The sequence below is a fragment of the Diospyros lotus genome, chromosome 5 (assembly GCF_014633365.1).
Source record: "Diospyros lotus cultivar Yz01 chromosome 5, ASM1463336v1, whole genome shotgun sequence".
Classification (NCBI taxonomy): domain Eukaryota; kingdom Viridiplantae; phylum Streptophyta; class Magnoliopsida; order Ericales; family Ebenaceae; genus Diospyros; species Diospyros lotus.
Window position 1 is genome coordinate 32,026,338 of NC_068342.1, and position 22,979 is coordinate 32,049,316.

The 22,979-nt window shown below is 38.9% G+C and overlaps 1 protein-coding gene across 1 annotated transcript in view; it reads left to right on the forward strand.

Moving 5' to 3' along the window:
* Positions 1–22,979, forward strand: part of LOC127801554 (transcriptional elongation regulator MINIYO) — a 39,859-nt gene that overhangs the window by 14,989 nt on the left and 1,891 nt on the right. The window contains exons 3-8 of the mRNA XM_052336792.1: positions 5,649–5,776; positions 5,893–6,077; positions 16,637–16,742; positions 16,826–17,086; positions 20,369–20,557; positions 20,669–22,978. Of these exons, the coding sequence (XP_052192752.1) occupies positions 5,649–5,776; positions 5,893–6,077; positions 16,637–16,742; positions 16,826–17,086; positions 20,369–20,557; positions 20,669–22,978 (3,179 nt within the window). The remainder of the gene's footprint in view (positions 1–5,648; positions 5,777–5,892; positions 6,078–16,636; positions 16,743–16,825; positions 17,087–20,368; positions 20,558–20,668; position 22,979) is intronic.

Consider the following 22,979-nt stretch of genomic DNA (forward strand, 5'->3'; position numbering starts at 1 on the left):
GCACTTGTTTCGGTTGATCATTTTGTGACCATTAGCGACTGTGACATATAGGGGAATAGTGGGTTGGAGTACACACAATAGTTCCTTGGCTGTGCTTTCGTCCAAGAAACTATGCAAGCTCCCACTATCTATCAGTATCAAAAGTTTCCTCTTCCCAACGTTACCTTTAATTTTGATCATCTTCTCCGAAGGGTGGCCTTCCAGGGCATGAAGTGAAATCTTCCCTCCTTCCTCCTTCTCTTCCAATTGCTTCCTTGTTTCCGTGTCAGACATTTCTTCTTCATCTTCATCATCTTCCCCTTCCATTATTGCATTGGTGCCCCACTATGTATTTCTCCCCACATTTAAAACACAATCCCATCTGTCGTTTTTGATCTAATGTAAGGGATTGTAGGGGATTGGCTGCAATCGGTGCCTTGGGTGGGTAACTCCCCTTATACATTTGAGAGTGGTCAGCCTTCTGACTCCCCCCTGTAGAGCCTTGCCACTCCACTCTAGACCCTTTCTGTGAGTGTCTGTGCTTCTTAGCAAAGGCGTCCAAGGATAACTCATGTAAGCGAGCTTTCTCTGCCACTTGCCTAACGGTCGCCGACTGTAACATCTTCACCATCGGTCTTAGTTCGTCATTTAGTCCGCTAAGGAAGCTGGACACAAAATACTGCTCGTCTAGCATGGGGTAGGCGTGTCCTAGCATGGATTTCAACTCCTTAAATCGGGCCTGGTATTCTTCTATTGTCCCTTCTTATCGTAGCTTATTAAACTGTTCCACCACATCCGTCAAGTTACTTTCACCGAACCGAGCACAAAATTCCTCTACAAACTCTGGCCATCTCCATTCCTATCGCCTAACACTCCAACTTTGAAACCATGAGTCTGTTACATTGTTCAAGTATGCAACAACCATGTTAACTTTGTTTTCTTCCACCACTCGGTAGTGATAGAAGAAGCATTTGCACCTTCTTATCCACCAACAAGGCTTCACCCCTTCAAACACTGGTATCTCCATCTTTGGGACGAGAATGTTAGTTGGAACACCTAAGCCTCCTCTCATGGTCGCCTCTTCTGCTGGCTCCATCCTTTCGTCTCCCTCTTGACGGCCCCTTGCTCCTTGAAGGATAGGAGCAGTAGCCATTCTCGGTGGAAAATCCACTGGTAGTGTCGCTTTCGGTTGTCGGGAAAAAATGGCCAGTGCGGCGTTTAGCTGCTGGCTCAGTCCTGTAAATTCCACTCAAAGATGAGCGAAGTCATCTCTCAAATTTCGCTCCATTTCCATAACATCCGACCACATCCTGCTTATGTGTTCGTGGGTGTTTCTGATACTCGCTTCTACAGTTTCCAACCTTTCCTCAACCAGCTCATGGCCTTGTCGCACGCCCTTTTTTATGGCGTCCAAGCGAGCTTCCATTTGTTTCATGCTGGTACCCTCTGCCACGTTTGTCGGTTGCAGCTCGTCGGTTCTAGACCGTCGGCTTTGATACCAATCGTCAGCACCGCTTGGTTTGACAAGGTTAAGGGCGGAATTCAAGGGAATTTCGGCTATTCGGAAAGAGAGCAGGGAGAGAGAATGAGCAGAGAGAGAAAAGATAACAGAAGAGAGAGAAAACCAAGAAGATTCTTACTAATCATAAGGAGCATGGCTCCAGTACAACTGAATATATATGCTGTTAGAGGGCCCCTCTAGAAGGTAGCCGTGACTCAACATTTCCTACCCTGCCGAAGCTCACCCAAGGCGTTACAAAATATGGATGGACCTTTCTACCCCTATGATTTTTTAGCTACGTGACAAATACTTTGGAGAGGAGGTAGGGAGCTCCAACTGTCCCTAATTAGCCCAGTTTCCCCATGCTAAAACTAGAGATTCCATTGTTTGATGGGCAGAACCCAAGATGGTGGGTGATGCATTGTGAATGAATGTTTAGTGTGTTTAATGTGCCCGAACAATAGAAGGTCACTTCGGCCATTGCCTACCTTAATGATGAAGGTCACTTTGGCCACTGCCTACCTTAATGATGCTGGGATGCTTGGTTTCAAGGGTGGAGTGGGGTGAAAGAGAATTGTTCATGGCCAGAGTTTGTAGAGACCTTATGTGAATGCTTTGGGGATGAGAGTATGCTGGATGTTGTAGAAGAGTTTAACAAGCTTAAGAAGGGATCGGTGGAGATGTATCAACTGAGATTTGAAGAGCTTAAGTCTCTTATACTGATCCTAAATCCCACACTTACATAGGGATACTTCGTTTCAAGTTTTATCAGCGGCTTGAGCAAAGAACTTCGCCCGAGGGTTAAGATGTTCCAGTCAAAGACGATTAGACAGGCAGTTGAGTGTGCTAAGTTACAGGAAAAGACTGTGGAAGCCCTTATGAAGAAACACTAGCCCCTAACCAAAATTCATCCTGCAAATAGTTCGCAGCTGGAAGGAAATTCAAATGATGGGGTTTATACTAACTCTAATTCAACCAAGTCCCTTTTGATGGAACAAAGGAGACAGGTAGGGCTGTGTTATCGGTGTGGAGAATAGTTTTGCCTAGGTCACAAGTGCAAGAAACAACTACTATATACAGAAGGACTGGAGGATGGAAAAGCAAGAGAAGAAGAGCAAGTTGGGATTGGGTGAAGAAACGAGACCAATTGCAACAAGTTCTTGGGGACAATAACTCTCTCTAAGTGGGGGGAAATTGTCATGACCCAAGGACATAGTAGTAATTAGAAAATAGATGAATTTTCTTTTAGGTGTATTAACGAATTTCCTTTTAGTTGCATGGTAGTTATAGTGATTTGTACCTAAAGGACAATTGCCTTCAACTGTACTGATTTAAATATTTGGTAATCCTATTGGCGCTGGACCTTAGCTACTAGATCAATATATAAGATTGATTCCATCTAATTCAAGACATACTAGAATATTATTGAATGAAATCTGATTTTAATCTCTCTCAATTTTCCTCTCTTTCTCTGGGTTTTCCCTAATCTCTCTCTCTGTTTATGTTCGTCCTTAGTTCCCTCCCATTTCTTTTGATCTATCTCCCCCAATTCCATCCACATATCTCTTAAACCCTAGGTTCATGACAGGATGATGTTATGGTAAAATTGAAGATAAATCATACCAAGAAAAGACCAATTTTGGTTTCTTGAATTAATCATTCAAAAAGATAGGGTGTTACTTGTAGAATTAAGGTTGGATCGTTAATATGAAAAAGTGTATCTGGCATTTTATATGATAGTAAGGTTCCATTAAAGCTACAAATTTTATAAAACCGCTTTAACACTAGTTTTATTGTATAGAATAGAATATTATCAATAAAGTACCAACATATGAAAAATATGTATATAATTGAGATGAGGATGCTAAGATGGATGTGCAACCATACAAGAGAAGATAAAATTAGAGATGAGGTTATGATTGGAGTGGCTTTTATTAAAGATAAATGAGGAGACATGATTAGGATGGTTTGGTCGTATGAAAAGAAAACCAATGGAGGCCCTTATGAGGAGAGTTGATGGAATGGGACAAGTAGTTAGCAAAGAGGGTAAGAGGAAGACACCCCCCCCCCCCAAAAAAAAAAAAAAAAAAAAAAAAAAAAAAAAAACTTGGTGGGGGACACCTAGATTTGATATAGTATATGGGTCTACTGGTAAGGCAATAGATAGAAATGAACTGGAATTTAGAATTCATGTAGCTAACTCTACATAGTGGGATAAAGGCTTGGTATGCTGCTGTTTATTGAGATTAAGAAATACTAGGATTCATTGAAAAAAATAAAGCTTTTTGCTTTTATGGGGGGTCTTGTTTTATGTTCCAGGGAGTCGCTTTTGGATTATGTTGTCACGATCATTTAAGAGTGGGACTGGCTATGAACATAGGCATAGCACTACGAAACATTTAAGCCTTTCTCAATACATGGATTAAAATTTTGAATCAACACTGGCATAGTTAGGATATTTTTATCAAAGTGTAAAATTTCAATAGTTCCAGTTACTGTTTCTGAATAAACATATTTCACCCTTGAGACTTTCCTAGGATGTTGTGACAGTGGACCCCCTATCTCTAGAGTAAGCACAAACGCTTGCACTGTTGACCTGAAATGATAAGTTACGAAATGAGTTACGTTGTCGTGAACAGTAAGCCTTGCTGTAATAACATAAGAATGTTCTTAGTAATAATACAGCATATGTTCATTCTAAGCCCATTTCTTAATGCATGCATGTACATTTCATACTTCTCAATTAATGATGCAACAAGTACTAACTAATCTTTATAACATCTTTCTTAATAATTTAAAAAACTCAGGGAATCAATCAGATCTGTTGACCTTTTTTTTTTTTTTTTAATTCCTTAAGGCCAAATGTTTTCTCATTAGGCAGTAGTAGGCCTAGTAGATCAATATTGTACTTTTGAGTCACCTCAAGATGGCACCTAAGTTGTCCCTAAGCTGATCCAATTAGGATACCCATACCACTGCAGTAGCAAGGATCCCTTTTTAACTTTGAAGCTTCTAATCTCATCCAACAGGATTAATGCTTGATATGCTGTTTTTTTCTCCATAATTAATTTGGCTTCCTTGTGTTCCCATTGAATATAGAATCGTTTTAGCTGTCAAATATTAGAACAATGCCCTTATTTTGAAGGAGCTTTCTAGCCAAGTAGTGGTGAATACATGTAAAAGTGTGCGTTCCTCAAATGAAACCTTATATCCAACTGTCACACTTGAAGACCATCACTTTTCTATCATTCCAATGATAAAAATTAGGAATTGTCTGAAGTTTGATGCTTGCATATGTTTGGAATTTTGCCAAAAGTCATAAAATGGTAGGGGCACTTTGATAGATCATAAATACTTGGAGAAAGCTCAGTATGTGAAAGGTATCTAAGGAGGTGAAATATTGATAAGCCATGAGGGCTGGATCGTTGAAACAGATCTTATCGTCAGTATTCTCTTGACCCATAGGCTGACATACTGACCTAGTTCTTTCATTTCTATCTCCCACAACTATGTTATATTTCAAAGCAAACAACGTAAACCATTATCAATAGATTACATCTTAGGAAGTTAGGATATAGAATGTAATTAGAGGGAACCATGATATGCACCAAACAATTCTGTAAGATGTGGAAAATCTAGGTGGGGTTGGCTGCCACCTTAAGAACCCTAGCTCTCTAGTCATGTAATCTTTAACTCTCTTATAACTTATATCATACCTAACAGTTTCTTGCCAAGTTTTTCTTGGTCTTCCTTTACCTCTTTTGCTTAAAACTTATTCCATTCCATCCATTCTCTTAAGAGGAGCCCCTATTGGTCTTTTTTCTCACGTGACCAATTAACGTTACTCATTTCTCACAAATTTTATCTCTAATAGGAGTTAGTCCAACCTCATTATGAATAGCCTCATTTTTTAATTCTATCATTTATTGCGTGGCTGCACATCCATTGTAAGATCATCTATATTACGCTTATATTTTGTATATGTTGGTGCTTTATTGCCCAGCATTTGTGCCATAGAACGAAGTTGGTCTTGTAATTGTCTTACAAAATTTCCCTCTTAGCTTTAATGGGATTTACTATTATATAATATATTGGATGCACTTTTCCATTTTAGCCGTCCTGTTGTTAATGTATCTGCTGAGTTATTTGTCTCCCTTGTCATGTTTAGGAAATGTATCTACTCAAAGTGGGTACACTGCTAACAATGTTTCTGAACGTGACTTCCTTCGAACGGAGGGAGACCCTGCTGCTGCAGGTTACACTATTAAAGAAGCAGTAGCTCTTACAAGGAGTGTGGTTAGTTATCATTTTGTTAGAGCTAGATCTGTTTTTTTTTCCAGGAGCTTTTCTGAAGTGACTATATGTTTATGCTACTTTATATGGGGACTGATCCATTTAAATAAAAATTTTAGGTTCCTGGTCAGCGGGCTCTTGCATTGCATTTGATTGGTTCTGTGCTCGATAAGGCATTACATGACATTTGTCAGAATCAAGTTGGATGCGACAGGGAAAAGGCAAAAATCAAGAGGTCTACTGACTGCAGTGCTATCTGGGCATATGCACTTGGCCCTGAACCTGAGATTGCTTTATCATTGAGGTGAATTTTCTATTGTGTCTACTGGTAATTTCTGCTGATCCATTATATAATCTTAATTGCCTTGCTGCCTCCACTGTTCAGGCATTCTTTTCATAAGCTTGGCATCTAATAGTTAGACATGCTAATTATTGGTTTCATCTATAGGTCATATACTAACTATTTAACAATTATTCACCAATAATTGCATGGAAATGAGTTCTAATGTCTTCATTTGATATCTCTTTTTCTGAGCTGACATTTGAGTATCATTATTTTTGAACAGTAGCAGTTTAAAACATAACAGTTTCTAGAATATGACAACCAATCAGAATCTGCAACCCATCTGGTGAAGCTTAAAACATAAATGATCTATGATTTTTTCCTGCACAGAAAAGGGAAAGAAATCATTAAAAAATCAATGATAAAGCAATCTATGTTGTTTGCTGATGAGAGTAAAAAAAATAATACAAAAGATAAAGTTAACCCTCTATTTAACAATTTAACCTTTTAGATGAGATGGTGGTTAATGTTTTGAGGAAAAGAAAAAGTGTTGAATATTTTATTCATAGCCAAGTATATTGTTGGCGTGAAAATCCCTCGGGAAAGGAAAGGAGAGGAGGCAACAGTATAGTCTTTAGAATATTTTATTTTTGGTCTTGATTAGATTAGTTTCTTAAAGTAGATTAAAAATCTTTCCTAATTCTTTGTGTTATAATCCAGTGTTCTAAAAATTGGCCTAGGCGGCCGCCGCGAATTTGGCCTAGTTTGCCCCCTAGGCGCCGAATTGATTAATCGGCTGGTAGCGGCACCTAGGCGGCGCGTAGCCGCCTGGGATGCCTAATTTTTTACTTGCCTCTTAGCCGTCTCCCCCTTCTCTAGCCCAAGGCCACTGCTGCCTCAACGCTGCTGGTACCTCATCGCTACCTCTAACTCCATTGCGACCTCCTCACCATCTCTATGCCATCGTCGCCGTCAAGCTCCATCCTCGCCAGCGTGTCCTCGCTAACTCAAGCTCCATCTCCGCTACTCTTTCTCCGCCCTAGCCATCCTTACATGCTGGTAGCTCGCGAGCTCAAGCGGGGGGGTGGGGGGGGCACCAGGTGGTGGTCTTCGAGCGCTACAACCGGATCGGCAGCATCTGGGTTTACAACCCTTGAGTTGAGTCCGATTTGCTCAGTTTGGACTCGAACCAGGAAGTGATTCTCCGCCCTAGCCATAGCAGTTTATATATATATAAAAGTTTTTATATGAAGTGTATATATTTATCTGTTTATTGGGATAAAGGCTGAATATGTTGTTGTTGTATATATTTATCTGTTTATATATATATAAACAATATATTTATAAATCCGTTTATAAATATATATAAACATATATAAATTTCTGATTTATATATATATAAATTTTATTTATTATTTTTTTTAACTTTGATTTATTTAAAAATAACATAAAATTACATTAAAAATTAAAAAAAAAAACAGCAATCTGCCTAGGCCCCGCCTAGGCATCCTAGGCGTTAGGCCCCAGTCTGGCGCCCGACTAGCGCCTAGCACGTTTTAGAACATTGTTATAATCTTCCCTAGATGTGTTGTAATCTTTCCCATTGTAAACTTCCTATAATTGTATATTTTAACCCTATAACTAGGGCTGCTTGTAAATGAATTAATTAACTTTTCCATTCAAATCTTCATTGTATTAGAGCCACTTCCGATTGCCCTTTGATTTCCGGCCTCAATCTTTCCGTGTTCAGTTTCAACCTACCCTCCGGCCTTCAGTGCCATTCTTCACCCTTTCTCCTTGATTGGTTCTGGCTGTTATTGCCATACTTCCAGTCACTTAGGTTTCAAAATACCTTTCTGTCTTTGCCTTCATTGCAACAAACTTTCTTCCCTCTGATCATGTCATAAATATTTGAGGTAGTTCCAGCAGTAGTAACTGATGAGGCTAATGCAGTTGATGCTCCAGCAATCTACCAGGGGTGCACCAATCATATCGATTGAATGGACGCAACTACTTGCAGTGGGCGCAGTTGGTTTGGACATTCCTAAAGGGGAAAGGGAAGATACGCCACTTGATAGATTCAAGCCCAAAGGAATCAGATCCAGGGTTTCATGCTTGGTATATAGAGGATTCCATGATCATGTCATGGTTGTGGAATGCCATGCAACTAGAGGTTAGTAAAAACTACATGTTCTTGTCTTCTGTTAAGGACATATGGGAGACAGTTAGGTGTATGTATTCTAAGATTCAAGATGCTTCGGTTATTTATGAGATTAAGATGAAATTGCATAGTATTAAACAAGGAGCCTCATCAATCATTGAATATTATAACAAAATGAATGGTCTTTGGTTGGAACTTGACCACTACCAAAACATTAAAATGGAATGTGGGAAAGATGCGGTCACTCTTCATTTGATTTTTGAAAGGGATAGAGTGGTGGAGTTTTTGGCTGGACTCAACAATGAGTATAACCAGGTAAGGATTCAGATCCTTGGAAGCGAAAAACTTCCATCTCTTAATGAAGTTTTTTCAGTTGTTCGAAGTGAAGAAAATAGGAGAATAGCAATGCTGGAAGACATGAGTTCTGAAGGATCAACCATGTTTACAAAGGAGCAAGGTCAAGGTTTAAATCGCTGTAAGGGCGAGTAGATAGACAGGGCATGCCGCATGGAAAAAAGGGTGTATGGTCTGATGGACAGAACAAGATGTATGGAAAAGAAGGATTGTGGTGCTCACATTGTAAAAAATCGAGGCATACTCGAGAAACATGCTTCTAGTTGCATGGGAAGGAGGCAATATTGCAGGAAATGGGAGGATTCAAGAATATAATTTCTAGAAATCAGGCTTATTTTTCAACTAAGCAAGAAGAAATGGTGGAAAAGGTAGAGGCAGTACCCGAATTGGAGCAGAATCAGCTGAAAACTGATGAGATCAGCAAGCTTGCTGATGAGGTTAACAAGCTCAAGATGTTCCTGAAAACTATTCAAGATGGATTATGCTCCATTGCCCAGCAAGGTAATCAGCCAGGTAATAGTCTCCATTTGAGTTCTTTAACAGTTTCTAAATCCAATTGGAATAATATATAGATTCTAGACTCAGGAACTACAGATCATACGTCCTCTAATCCAAATGTTTTTAATACCTATCAGCCCCATGTGACGCCTAAACAGATTGTTATTGCTAATGGGACATCTATTCTAATCAAAGGTCAGGGACGAGTTACACTTAACCCTAAACTCGCTTTTAAAAGAGTCTTGCATGTCCCTAACTTCTCAACCAACTTGAATTTAGTTCATCAACTCACTAAGGATCTAAATTGTCGAGTCATTTTCTCTCATTCTTGTGAGTTTTAGGAAATGGCTATAGGGAGGATAATTGGAGCTGCTGAGGAGAAACATGGATTGTATGTTTTGAGAAAGGAGACCTTGCAGCCTCATCAAATCCAGCCCCAACTGGCCTATACTTCTTAGTCTTCTCACAATGATATTTGGCTCCATCACTACCGTTTAGGGCACCCACCTTTCCATTTACTTAAAGCTATGTTCCCTGTTTTATTTAAGCAAGTAGATCTTAGTGTTTTTCATTGTGATGTGTGTGAACTTTCAAAACATCATCGTGTTTCCTATCCTATTAGTAATAAAAGATCCTCTCATCCTTTTGCTTTTATTCATTCGGATGTTTGGGGACCATCTAAGAGTCTCAATTGGTTTGGGGCTAGATGGTTTGTTATTTTCATAGATGATTGTACTAGGATGACTTGGGTTTTTCTTCTAAAAGATAAGACTGCTGTTAGTACTGTGTTACCTCACTTCTATTCCATGATTTTGACTCAATTTGATTCTCCTATTTAGAAATTTCGAACTGATAATGCAAGTGACTATTTTAATGAGTACTTACATAAGTTCTTCCAAGACAAAGGAGTTATTCATGAGTCTTCTTGCATCAACACTCCACAACAAAATGGAGTGGCTGAGCGGAAGATGAGACACCTCCTAAATGTCACTAGAACTCTTCTCCATCATCATAATGTTCCAAAAAGTTTCTGGGGAGAGGTTGTCTTGATAGCAACCTACCTAATTAATCGGGTGCCATCTCGGGTTTTTGGGCATAGTAGTCATTTTTAGTGTCTTTCCACGTTTTTTCCTTCTCTTAGTCTGCATACTTTTCTTCCTCTTAGGGTTTTCGGTTGTGTAGCCTTTGTTCATATTCCTCCACATACTCGAGACAAGTTGGACCCTAGGGCACTTAGGTGTCTCTTTCTTGGTTATAAAAGGCTATAAATGCTATCATCCCTCAACTCGAAAAATCATTGTTTCAAAAGATGTGACTTTTGTTGAGTCACAACCCTTCTTTGGTTATTATAATCTTGGTCTTCAGGGGGAGCATCACAGGACTGAAGACCAAGTTGCTGACCCTAATCTTCCTAGCCTAGATCTTGATCTAGCTTAGATCTTGACCTCGGCCTTATTAGAACCCTAAGCAAGTCAATCAACCTGGATCATCATCATCAACATCTCCGGTAAGGTTCAAGGGCTCTCATTTTGTGTACCACAAGAAACAATAGTTCATGCCTCATTCTCAACATGAAACAATATTTGAATCCTAGCCAGATCCATAGAAGGTTTGTTCCCTTAAGCCTGTCCATATCTTTTCTATTGATTTGGATATTCCTATTGCCATTAGAAAAGATGTTAGGCAATGCACTCAGCATTCCCTAGCCAATTATCTCTCTTACCACAGGTTGTCCCCAAGACATAGAAGTTTTTTGACTACTCTAGACACCATTGTTATTCCTAATTCAATGGAAGAGGCATAAAAGGATAAAAAATGGGAGCTAGCCATGCAAGAGGAGATGAGGGCATTAGAGAAAAATAACACATGGGACTTGGTTCCTAAGCCAAAGGGAGTGGTTCCAGTGGGCTACAGGTGGGTTTTTAACCTAAAATACAATGCAGATGGTTCATTGGAGAGGTATAAGGCTCGATTGGTGACAAAAGGCCACACCTAGACATATGAGATTGATTACTTGGAGACTTTTTCTCCAGTGGCCAAGATGACCACGATAAGAATTCTTTTATCCTTAGCAACTCACCTTGGATGGCAGCTACACCAACTAGACGCGAAGAATGCATTTCTTCATGGTGATTTAGAAGAAGAGGTCTTCATGGAGCAGCCACTAGGATTTAAGGAAATGAGGTGTGTAGACTTAAAAATGCCTTATATGGTCTCAAGCAGTCACCAAGAGTTTGGTTTGATAGGTTCTCTAAAGCAATGAAGTGTATGGGGTATCAATAGAGTAGAGGAGATCATACTCTTTTTTTCAAGCACTCAGGGGAGGAAAAAGTGATTGCATTATTGGTTTATGTGGATGATATCATTGTGACATACATCTGCATTCTTGCTTCAAGACATCATCGTCTAACTTAGGCATCAGAGGGCTCCCGTGGGGAAGATCCCTGCGTGCTTTTTAACTATCTTTGTGCTGCAAACACTGCCTATGTCCCAAAGACTCATCTGGAGACCCTTGAAGCCTTAACTCTCCCATACAGCGGATTGAGCCTAGTACCCTGGACCTTGGGGCTTTGCGTGGGACTTTGCATTGGTTGTTCTCTAAGACAAATACATTTAATTTTTATAATTAGGCAACAACAATAACCAACTATACATCCACACTATCCCATATAGTCCTATCAAATTTAGTGATGGAAGAGAGCTTCGTGGTCAAATGGTCACTCACATCATGTCCTCGCTTGAAACTACATGTAAACAAAGGTTGACCATGATAAATAGTTATTGCCATTCAATTTTCTTGTTGTAACGATAGGAATACTAGAAACTGATGGCACAGTCTTCAGTATAGTCACAAGAGAAGAGAAGTGTCACGATCTTGGGTATTATAGGGGCAAAGCTGTAATTGAGTTACAATTATAGTTAGGGGGTATCTTTGTAATTTGGTTACAGCACATGGGTGTTGTTATTCTGTTATTTCCCTTTTTGTCTTGTAGCTTAGTTGGTTAGAGAGTTTTGTTTGGTAGCTAAGTGAGGCTATATATATTGCCTCAGTTGTAGGAAGGGGATATGCTTGAATTGATAATTGAAATCTGATTCTCTCTCTACAATCTCCCTCTCATTTCTCTATTCTGCTCTCCCTCATTTTTTCTCTAATTTCTCCCTTATTTTTCTTCAATTTTCCCTCTAATACATTCTGCTCTTAACCTTAATTCAATTGGATCTTTCCGATTGTCCATTTCAATCCGTCATGAACCCTAGGTTCATGACAAATTGGTATCAGAGCAGTCGTCCTCGGCTGTAAGTTCGGAAATTCAATAGTGTCCAATCGATTTGGAGGTAATCCAGCTAGAGTCGAAGCAGAGCAACAGTTATTGTCTGTGGTTTCGATTCATTTTGAAGGCTGTTGAAATCAATTTCAGTGATTAAACGGAATAGGTGAGTTCAAGTATTCCAGTGCGCTTGGAGGGTATCTTAGGGGAGGATTAATTCTCGGCCTTCGTGATTGTAGTAGATTTGAGTTGGAATATTGAAGACGAGTCCGCCATGACTCTCGGTTGTGAATTCAGGAAGCGTGAGTTGCGCTAGAGTCGATTAACGTTTTAGAGTGGCGCTGACTGAGTAACGGAACCGATTAAGGAAGGCGAGCAACCCAGCCGTGTGGCAACTGTCCAAGGCGAGCGTGAGTCCGTCGATTGTGAAGCAGACAGCCTAGGCGTGTGCGACTGAAGCAGAATACAGGTTGCAGGAGCTCCGTTGGAGTTGACGACAAGGGTGAGGAAGGCTATCGCAACCAGTTCAAATCGATTCGGTGAATAGCCCTTGTCAAACGAGGAAGGATTGAGGAATTTAGAAGACAGATTCAAGTGATCAGGATCCTAGCAATCACGATCGAATCAGCTCGGAACGGAAAACAAACTTGACAGTGGGTGCGGATTCTGCTGGGCGATTCTGAATTGGTCGGTGATTGGGTGAGAAGGAATCGACCATAGAAGATTGTTGAATCCGTAGCAATCACAAGCAGAATCGATTCTGGCCAGTGACAGCAGAGACGTTGGTGTTGGTTGGTGATTGGGCGATAGCTGGCGTTGGGAGGTGTTAATCTCCAAGCAAGCGAGCACCCTCAGTTCGGAATTGGAAGGCACAGCAGGTGAGTGACCCTCGGCCAATAATTTCGGTAATTATTATACGAAGAGGAAGCAGGTGGTAGCTTCAAAGTTGGAATTTCGGCTGTCAAAATAGATAGCAGCAATACCCAGAGGCTGTTTCTCTGCTGATAGCTGAGACGACGGGTTTTTGGTTGCAATTGAATTCCAGCACTCTTGGGTGTTAGTTGCGTTTAACATCTAAACAAATTTCCGACAATTTTGGGTCGGAATTGAGGATGAAGCTAACCAGAAGTGACAGGCGTGAAGTGGACCAAGTCCGAGACGATGCGGGCAGACCCAAAGCGATCGCAATTGTCCAAGATTAAGCAATCTTGGTTGAAGATTTAGAGTCGGTGATTCTCGGCCGCTCCCAGGAGTGATTCAGCGATAGAGAACCCACAGTGGCACTGTTCGATTGGCTTCGAGAGTGATCAAAGTCGGCTCAGCGGAAGTTTGAAAATTCTTGTTTGTCGTTGGGAGGTGAAGTAGGTTAGGCAAATCCTCCGACCAGTTCTTGATGGTTCTGAAGGTGGCGGAATAGGTGTTGGATCTTGACTAAGAAGCCCAGCAATTTTGGTATCTGATTCCAGTAAAGTTTGGAGCAGCTGGGAGTGGATTGTGGAAGGCGAATTTGGATGGGTGATTCTTGGCTATGAATTCCAACGCTCTTTTGCGGTCCGACTTCATTAACGAAGCAGTAATTTCAGGTGGTAATTCCAATCAAATCCTAGGCTGCTAGTAAGGTAAACAAAGGTTAATTTTGGCTTTGAATTTTGGGATAACTTGTTTGAAGAAGAGCAGTATGTATTTAGCTCCTTGGTCTTCAAAGTATGCTGATTGTGAAAAATCAGCTAAGGGGCGCAGTGCATGTAGGAGACCCTAGGAGCCTCAATTGCAGCAGAAAAATTCTTCATTTTCAGTTGAAATGGGGTCTCAATTGCAGTTGAATGATGCTGCATTCAGTAGGGTGTCCTACTCGTGAAGCTAGGGGAGGCAGTGCATACATGGAGCAGATGAGCCTTCAATTGCAGCAGAAGAAAGCTTCCTTTTCAGCTGGAATGGAGTCTCAATGGCAGCCAAAGAAGGCTGCATTTTCAGTGGGCAGCAACAAGGAAAAGAAGAACGGGATCAGCCAAGTTGACAAGGAAACAAGAAGTGTAATACATGAAAAGTGCAAGGAATTCGGTCGAATGTTTCGCGAGAAGTTGCAAGAGTTTGCAATGATACTATCTAAGGAGTATCATTAGGAGTATCATTACAGTTTTCCCACCGAATACTTTGGTGACTATCATGGAAGTTTTAATAAGGAGGAGTTTCTTAAAATGGAGAAGCTGAAGAAGAACAACATTGCTGAAAGTAAATCCTTGGTGTACTCCAGCTACCAACAAGTAAAAGTATTTCCACTTGAGGAGGCCCCTATTGAAGATATGGAGGAGTCTAAACGTACTGCTCCCTTGGTCTTGGCTATGGAGAGGGCTGAGGAGTGCATGGAAGAAGAGATTGGGGAGGAGAAAGTGGAGGATGGCACTCAATTAGTTGGCAACTTCTCAAGCACTGCCACTAGAGCTGAGACTCCTGATGCCATTGATCTCTTGAAACAATAGAATAAGGAGCCTAAAGAGAAGGAACAAAGGATTGCACTGGACACCTTGCTTGGAACATCTCACATGTATGTCATTGGCACGAGCACACAAGACAAAGCAAAGGTAACATTGCAGTAAGAAGAGTTGGAGGATGGGGTTGTAGGACTGACGGCGCATTTGGAACCATTTTTGACAGCACTAAGGAAGAGGCGGATGGCTGAAATTGGTGTGGCAACAAGACATAATGTTGTTGCTGATGAGGAGAAAGAAAAGAGAAGGCAAAAGAAAAGGAAAAAACAAGATAAGAAGAAGGAAAAGCGAAGAAGAAACCGCTGGGTGAAGATGGGCATTGGATAAAGAAGCAACGGCTAGGTGGTAATAAGTTTCTTGGGGACAAGAAACATTTCAAGGGGGGGAAATTGTCATGATCTTGGGTATTATAGGGGCAAAGCTGTAATTGAGTTACAATTATAGTTAGGGGGTATCTTTGTAATTTGGTTACAACACATGGGTGTTATTCTATTATTTCCCTTTTTATCTTGTAGCTTAGTTGGTTAGAGAGTTTTGTTTGGTAGCTAAGTGAGGCTATATATATTGCCTCAGCTGTAGGAAGGGGATATGCTTGAATTGATAATTGAAATCTGATTCTCTCTCTACAATCTCCCTCTCATTTCTCTATTCTGCTCTCCCTCATTTTCTCTCTAATTTCTCCCCCATTTTTCTTCAATTTTCCCTCTAATACATTCTGCTCTTAACCTTAATTCAATCGAATCTTTTCGATTGTCCATTTCAGTCTGTCATGAACCCTAGGTTCATGACAAGGAGTTCATCATTCCAAGATTTGACACTCTAGGATTGGACAGTGCCGTATCTCACAAACTGAATCACGAATTAAAGTTGAAGTAATAACAATAACAAAACCCAAACTAGATCTGAAGGAAAATTGTTGACTTGAGACCATGATTGACTGAGCAAAGGCAAACCTAAAGGTCGCAAATGAAAAAGGGAGGAAAGTGAAGGTTGTTGGTTACAAATCTAGTCTATTGTCAGATGATGGAGAAAAAAAGTCACTGGATGATGGGTTTCCTAACTAACGGTGACGATGATGGAGAGAGAGGCATGACAGAGAGATGCACACTCGATGGTGAAGAGAGAGGCATGATAGAGAGATGCACACTCGATGGTGAAGAGAGAGGCACCATAGAGAGAGATGTGCAACTAGAGGTGGATGGCGGCGGCGGCAGCTGACCAAGGATTGGGGTTAGGACTTTGTAACATGAAGGTAACCTTGCTTTGATACCATATTTTTAGGAATAGAGAAAGTGTTGAATATTTTATTCATAGCTAGGTATATACTTACACAATTCTACAAGGTACAACTAAGGAAAACAAATAACTATTTACAACGCTATAAAGCTAATGGTTAACCATTCAATATAATATCAAAGCAAGCAAATGTCCAGGTTCAAACCTCACTACTAACCCAATATTTATATTATTGTACATGTTTGTTCTAGTTATGCAATGAAGTTTGACCACATATGAGGGGATGTGTTCAAAGTAAAAATGACAATACAAAGGATAATGTTAATCTTCTATTTAACAGTTTAAGGTTTTAGATGAGATAATGATTAACAATTCAACATTTGCAATTTAGGTCCTAAATGTTTTGCTTATAATTTGATTCTAGTAAGTGCAGATGTGTATATATGATAGTATGGTTCTTAAAATCAAATATTCACAATTCGTAATGCGCTTATGTTATCCTCACTGCCTATACTCTAGATTCTAATGACAGTTGCTGTTGTATTTTTTACCGCAAACCTGGTTATCCTGTAGGATGTGCCTTGACGATAACCACAATTCAGTAGTTTTGGCCTGTGCAAAAGTTATTGAATGCATAGTGAGCTATGATGTGAATGAGAGCTTCTTTGACATCTCAGAGGTACCATGCATTTCCTTGGGATTCTGTTGGCTTGGTCTTACCAGCAGTATAAGAAATTCAAGTTTAATATATTATGCTTTCAGAAAATAGCAACTTACCCGAAAGACGTGTATACCGCTCCGGTATTCAGAAGCAGACCGGAGATCGATGTTGGTTTCCTTCAAGGTGGCTTTTGGAAGTACAATGCTAAACCTTCCGGTGTTTTGCCTTTTGCTGAGGATCTTGTTGATAACAAGACTGAAGGTGAACACACTATTCAGGATGATGTGGTTGTAGCGGGACAAGATTTTGTAGCAGGTTTGGTTAGGATGGGTATTATTCCAAGGCTTCGCTATCTCTTGGAGGTAATCATGATTTTCATGGAGTTGCTTATTTATTTTCCTTTTTTTTCTTTTCTGAAAAACTTGAAGCTTCCAGGAATTTGATTTTTTTTTATTTACCACTGAAGCCAACATTATTTAAAAGTAGGGAACATTCTGCACATTTTGCATCTCTCTCGCTCTCTCTCTCATTTAGCTGAGTTTTGAGAACCCCCCCAAAAAACCCGTTCTTTCTTTTTTTCGTTGTGCTGAAAGTGACAACAGTTTTTTAAATATTCATGCATACATATTTGCTATATATTTTTGGCAGGGGGTGGGAGCCTTGAAATTTCAATGATGAAAATCTAACTGCTTTATTTGATGCTTGTTAGACATTTTGAATATTGTAGTTCCACAATAACTTAAAGGGATTGCAGTAATTGGAGGAATGGTAGCAAGAAGGATAATATAATTTTTTTTTCCCCATATCATGCCTTTGTTATAATAGTAAGAGGATGGTTTGTGTTGTTTACGTTTCAAATTCAAATTCATAAACCAAAATAATGAGGTATAGTTGAAGAATATATTTTACTTTAATGTTTAGTTTCATGATGCCTACTTCATCTTGTGCTCCTGATAAACAGCTATATCATTCCTAGTGTCCATATGAGTTTGGGCCATATCCAGATAATCAGAATTTCCATCTTAAATGCATATCCAGCTCACCAACATGTTGGACATGTCAAAATATCTGCTAAACATTCCACGTGACAGGTCAAATGGTAACAACTCATGGAACAAGTCAAAACATGTGTTAGACACGCTGCATGAGGGTGATGACAGGGTTGAAATGGATCTATTTGAAAGTTAAAAATTGACAATGCTCTTTTTCTGTTTTTGTATGATATAATCACAAATTTTGAGTATTGGATATTATTCATGTTTTTTAAATTGTAATTAGTGGTGGATTTGATTAGAATGTGGAAAAACAAATGTTATTTTGGGACATCTTAATAACTCTAAAGAAGTTAAGAATTATATGTTCTACAGATATGTTTGTCTGAACGAATTTAAGTGAACTATGAAAAAGTAAAAGAATTGTTGGACTGAATAATATGTAACTGAAGCATGGAAATGCATGGAAGAAGATGGCATTTTATGGTTAACAAAATTATTTGATATGATCCTTAAATTGGAGAGGATGCCTAATGAATGGAGTAAGAGCACTCTAGTGCCCATTAAAAGAATAAAGATGTTCAAAGTTGCAAAAATTATAAAGGGATCAAGCTAATGAGCTATATTATGAAACTTATGAGTGATTGAGCAAATGCTGAGAGAGATTAAGGTCTCTAAAAAAACTAATTTAATTATATGACTGGTAGGATGGATGCTGTCTACTTATTGAAGTGTCTAATCGAAAGGTCTAAGAGATAAATAGAAGAATTTTTATATGATCTTTATAGACTTGGAAAATGTATGTGGCAGAATCTTCTAAAAACTCTTGATGAGGGTTTTAGAAAAGAGAAGAGTTGAGATTGCTTATATACATGTTATTAAACATATGTATCATTGAGTAGAAATGTTTGTTGAGAGTCTTAAGACTTGTAAAGAAGATAGTAAGATTTTTTTTAATTATAATTGGATTGGATCCAGGATTGACCCTAAACCCTTACCTCTTTGTTCTTGTGATAAACAAACTAACAAAGCACATCCAAATAGAGGCCTTGATGTATGCTATTTGCAGACGGTATTGTTTTGGTGGAGAGACAAAATAGGAAGTATGAATATTAAGCTTGAATTATGAAGGAATATCTTAGAATCTAAAAGGTTTCAAGTTGAGTGAACTGGAAATTGAATGTATCCAATAAAAAGTTTAGTAAATGTAGAAGTGTGGATCAAGTTATTCCTGAAAAAGATCAATTTAGGTATCTTAGATTAATTGTTCAAAAAGAATGGGAGATTATTGAGAAAACTTTTTGTTGAAATCTAGACGAGATGGTTAAATTGAATAAGTGCATCCAATATTTTGTTGATTGTTTTACCAAATGGTTATAAGACCATATAAATATGGCTCAAAATGTTATGTAATTAAGTATTAACATGTGCAAAATACGAGTAATCGGGATATAGCTTTCTTCATTTGATTTCATTTTTTGCTTGGAATAATCTTTCAAAGGAAATAAATAGAAGAATGTAACAGTTTTTGTCACACAAAATGCATAATACGATTAGTCCTTTTATGCTTCACTTTTGTGGGTGAGGTGAATTCTTTTAGTTTCTTAAATTGTAGGGTAGCCATAGAAGTTGTTTGTTCAAACTTGCATCAAGCTTGCATGCTAACAATTATAAGTTTATATCAACTCTCTTATATAACTTAATATATTAACTTCATAGTTGTTGAATCGAGAATCGCAATCCTTATTTTATGAATCGTGAATCGAGAATCGAATCGAATCGTAAGAATTAGTACACATTTTCAATTTCAACTATATTTAATATATATCTATAGAAAATAAATAAAATATATTAAAATATAATATATTTGAATAAATATGATGGATCATGTGGCCAATGGGAAATACGCTTGTCTACAAGGTAAGAAATGTGCCCACCATGATTAATTCATTTAAATATAAATAGATAAATAATACTTCTAAATATATTTCCTAAGTTTAAAATTATACCAAAAGTATATTCATGTTCCCTTTAAATTCAAATTGCACTAAACCAAACCACTTTCAAAATAACAAGCTAGAAAAAAATAAAAAAACTATAACTATTAGGCTACTAATAAACTCCATTGTCCATAATCTTCACTAGCTATCAATCATCTTCAAGTTCAAAAGCATCATCATCTTCATCATCTTCTTTGTCTTCAAACGTAGCCAAATCCACTTGCTCTCCACCCTCTACATCTTCTTTGTCTTCAAACATAGACAAATCCACTTCTGATTCGTGCAATTCATGTGATTCGGTGTCAATTCTTGCGATTCTATGTCGATTCTTCTACAATTTCGATTCACTATATAGAGTCGACTCGTTTCCTACATGAATCGAGTCAACTCGTACGATTCGAATCGTGAATTGTACGATTCTAATAACAGTGATTAACTTATATATTGTCTTCTTGATATATGTTATTGTTTGAGAATGCAAAAGTTGTAAGGTAGTTGAACGTTTTGTTAAGGTATGGTTTGGTTACTAGTGGATTTTCATAGTTTAACAATTTTCTTTTGGCCTTCTGATTCTTGCTCATATGATTCTGGCAACATCTATGTGGTCTCCAATTCTCTAGTTTTACATAATATACTGATTTTTGTGGTCCAGAAAGACCCTTCAGCAGCTTTGGAAGAGTGCATAATTTCTATACTTGTCGCAATAGCAAGGCATTCCCCTACTTGTGCAAATGCAATCATGATGTGTCAAAGGCTTGTTCAAACAGTTGTTAACAGATTTACAATGAAAGATCCAATGGATGTTAGCCCTTCTAAGATAAAATCTGTTACCCTTTTGAAGGTAAGCTTTTTTTTTTCTTCTGGACTGTACACCTTCCTCTTTATTTTGTATAAATATTCCAGTTAGTAACTTTGTGTGTTCTTTGTTTTTGACTCATGGGTATCACAAAAGGTGTTGGCTCAATCTGACAAGAAGAATTGTACTGATTTTGTGAAAAATGGAATATTCCGAAGAGCAACATGGCATTTATACCATCATGCATTCTCGCTTGACCAGTGGGTAAAATTGGGAAGGGAGAACTGTAAACTCTCTTCTGCTTTGATGGTTGAACAGTTACGCTTTTGGAAAGTCTGTATTCAGTATGGTTACTGTGTATCTGACTTCTCAGATTTCTTCCCTGCTCTCTGCATGTGGTTGAACTTGCCAACATTTGAAAAACTCATTGGAAATCATGTTCTGTGTGAATTTTCTGCAATTACTGAGGAGGTCTTTCTTGTTTTGGGGGCTCTGACGAGAGCACTTCCTAATTTTTACTCGGATATGGACATGAACAATCAAATGTCCAAGGTTGCTGCAGAAGACATAGAGACTTGGTGCTGGGTGCAAGTTGCTCCAATTGTTGATTTAGCCATAAAGTGGATAGCATTGAGGAGTGACCCATGCATGTCTAAATTATTTGAGGAGAAAGAAAGAAATAATTGTAGGAACCTTGTTGGGTGTATATGGGTGGTGTCTGCTGTCCTACACATGCTTTCTTGTGTGCTAGATAGAGTGATCCCAGAGGATACAACTAGTCTGCCTGTGGGTCATGTCCCTTGGCTGCCACAGTTTGTCCCTAAGATTGGCCTTGAAATTGTTAAGAATGGTTTTTTGAGCTTTTCAAGGGCAAATGCTATGGAACATGGAAATGATCCTACACAAGCTGTCTCTTTTGTTGAGTATCTGTATGATTTGAGAGAGCAAGGTGAACATGAAACATCAATAGCTTCTGTTTTTTGTCTTTGTGGATTAGTGAAGGTGGTTGTTTCTGTTGATAAGTTGATCCACCTGGCTAGTTCCGAGATTCATATTCCATCCTACCAAGGCAAGATTTCATCAGGAGAAAGCCTGATACTTGCAGAGGGGATGGTTAATATGTCTGTTCTTGAGTTTAGAAGTGTATTGACTGTTTTCATGAAGTTAATTGCTTCTGAGTGGCAATTGGTCCAGTCAATTGAGAGATTTGGCAGAGGTGGCCCTGCTCCTGGTGTTGGAGTGGGTTGGGGAGCTGTTGGTGGAGGGTTTTGGTCTAAAAATGTTTTGCTGGCACAAACTGATGCCGAATTTCTTATTGCCTTGCTTGAAATCTTCCAAATTGTGTCTGCTGAAGATCTGCTTACAGGTGAAGAGATGACCTTTACCATGCAAAAGATAAACTCTGTCTTTTGTGCATGTTTAATTTTAGGACCAAGAGATGGACTTATAATGGAAAAGGCATGGGATACCTTACTGCAAGTCCCTGTTCTGAAGTATCTTGATCTCTGTATTCGCCATTTCATTAGCCTTAACAAGGGTTTCAAACCATTTACGTGGGAGTATAAAGAAGATGAGTACCGGCTTTTTGCCAAGATTTTGTCATCTCATTTACGAAACAGATGGTTGACTGTGAAGAAGAAGGTGAAACCAGTGGATGGAAGCAACTCTGTTGGGCAGAAAATATCTGAAGGTAGACTTTTGGATACCATTCATGAGGATTTGGATGTGTCAAATGTGGCTATTCAAGATCACTACTGCACCTCTTTGGTGGCAGAATGGGCTCACCAGAGGCTGCCTCTTCCCATGCATTGGTTTCTCAGTCCAATCTCAACTATCAATGGCAGCAAATATGCTAATGTTCCAGGTGTTTCTGACATAATAAATCAAGGGCATGATGTATCCGATCTTCTTGAGGTTGTTAAAGGTGGAGTTTTCTTTCTTCTAGGTATTGAAGTAATGACTTCATTTGTTTCGACTAAGATCCAGTCCCCTATTTGGAGTGTTCCATTGACATGGAAATTACATTCTTTATCTGTAAGCCTACTTGTTGGTATGGACGTGCTTGAAGAGGAGAAGAGTAGGGATGTGTATGAGACTTTGCAAGAGGTTTACGGAAAGTTTCTTGATGAATTATGGTTAAGTGAAAGGAAAGAATTCATTTTGGATGACCATGCGAAATTCTCAGCAGAAACTGGAGAAAATTACAGCATTGATTTTCTGAGATTTCAATCAGATATACATGAGAGCTACTCTACTTTTATAGAAGCTCTTGTGGAGCAGTTTGCTGGCGTATCATATGGTGATGTGGTTTTTGGCAGACAAGTTGCAATTTATCTACACCGTTCTGTTGAAACATCTGTGCGTCTTGCGGCTTGGAATACATTATCTAATGCCCGTGTTCTTGAACTTTTGCCATCTTTAGCAAATTGTTTTGCGAACTCTGAAGGGTACCTTGAACCTGTTGAGG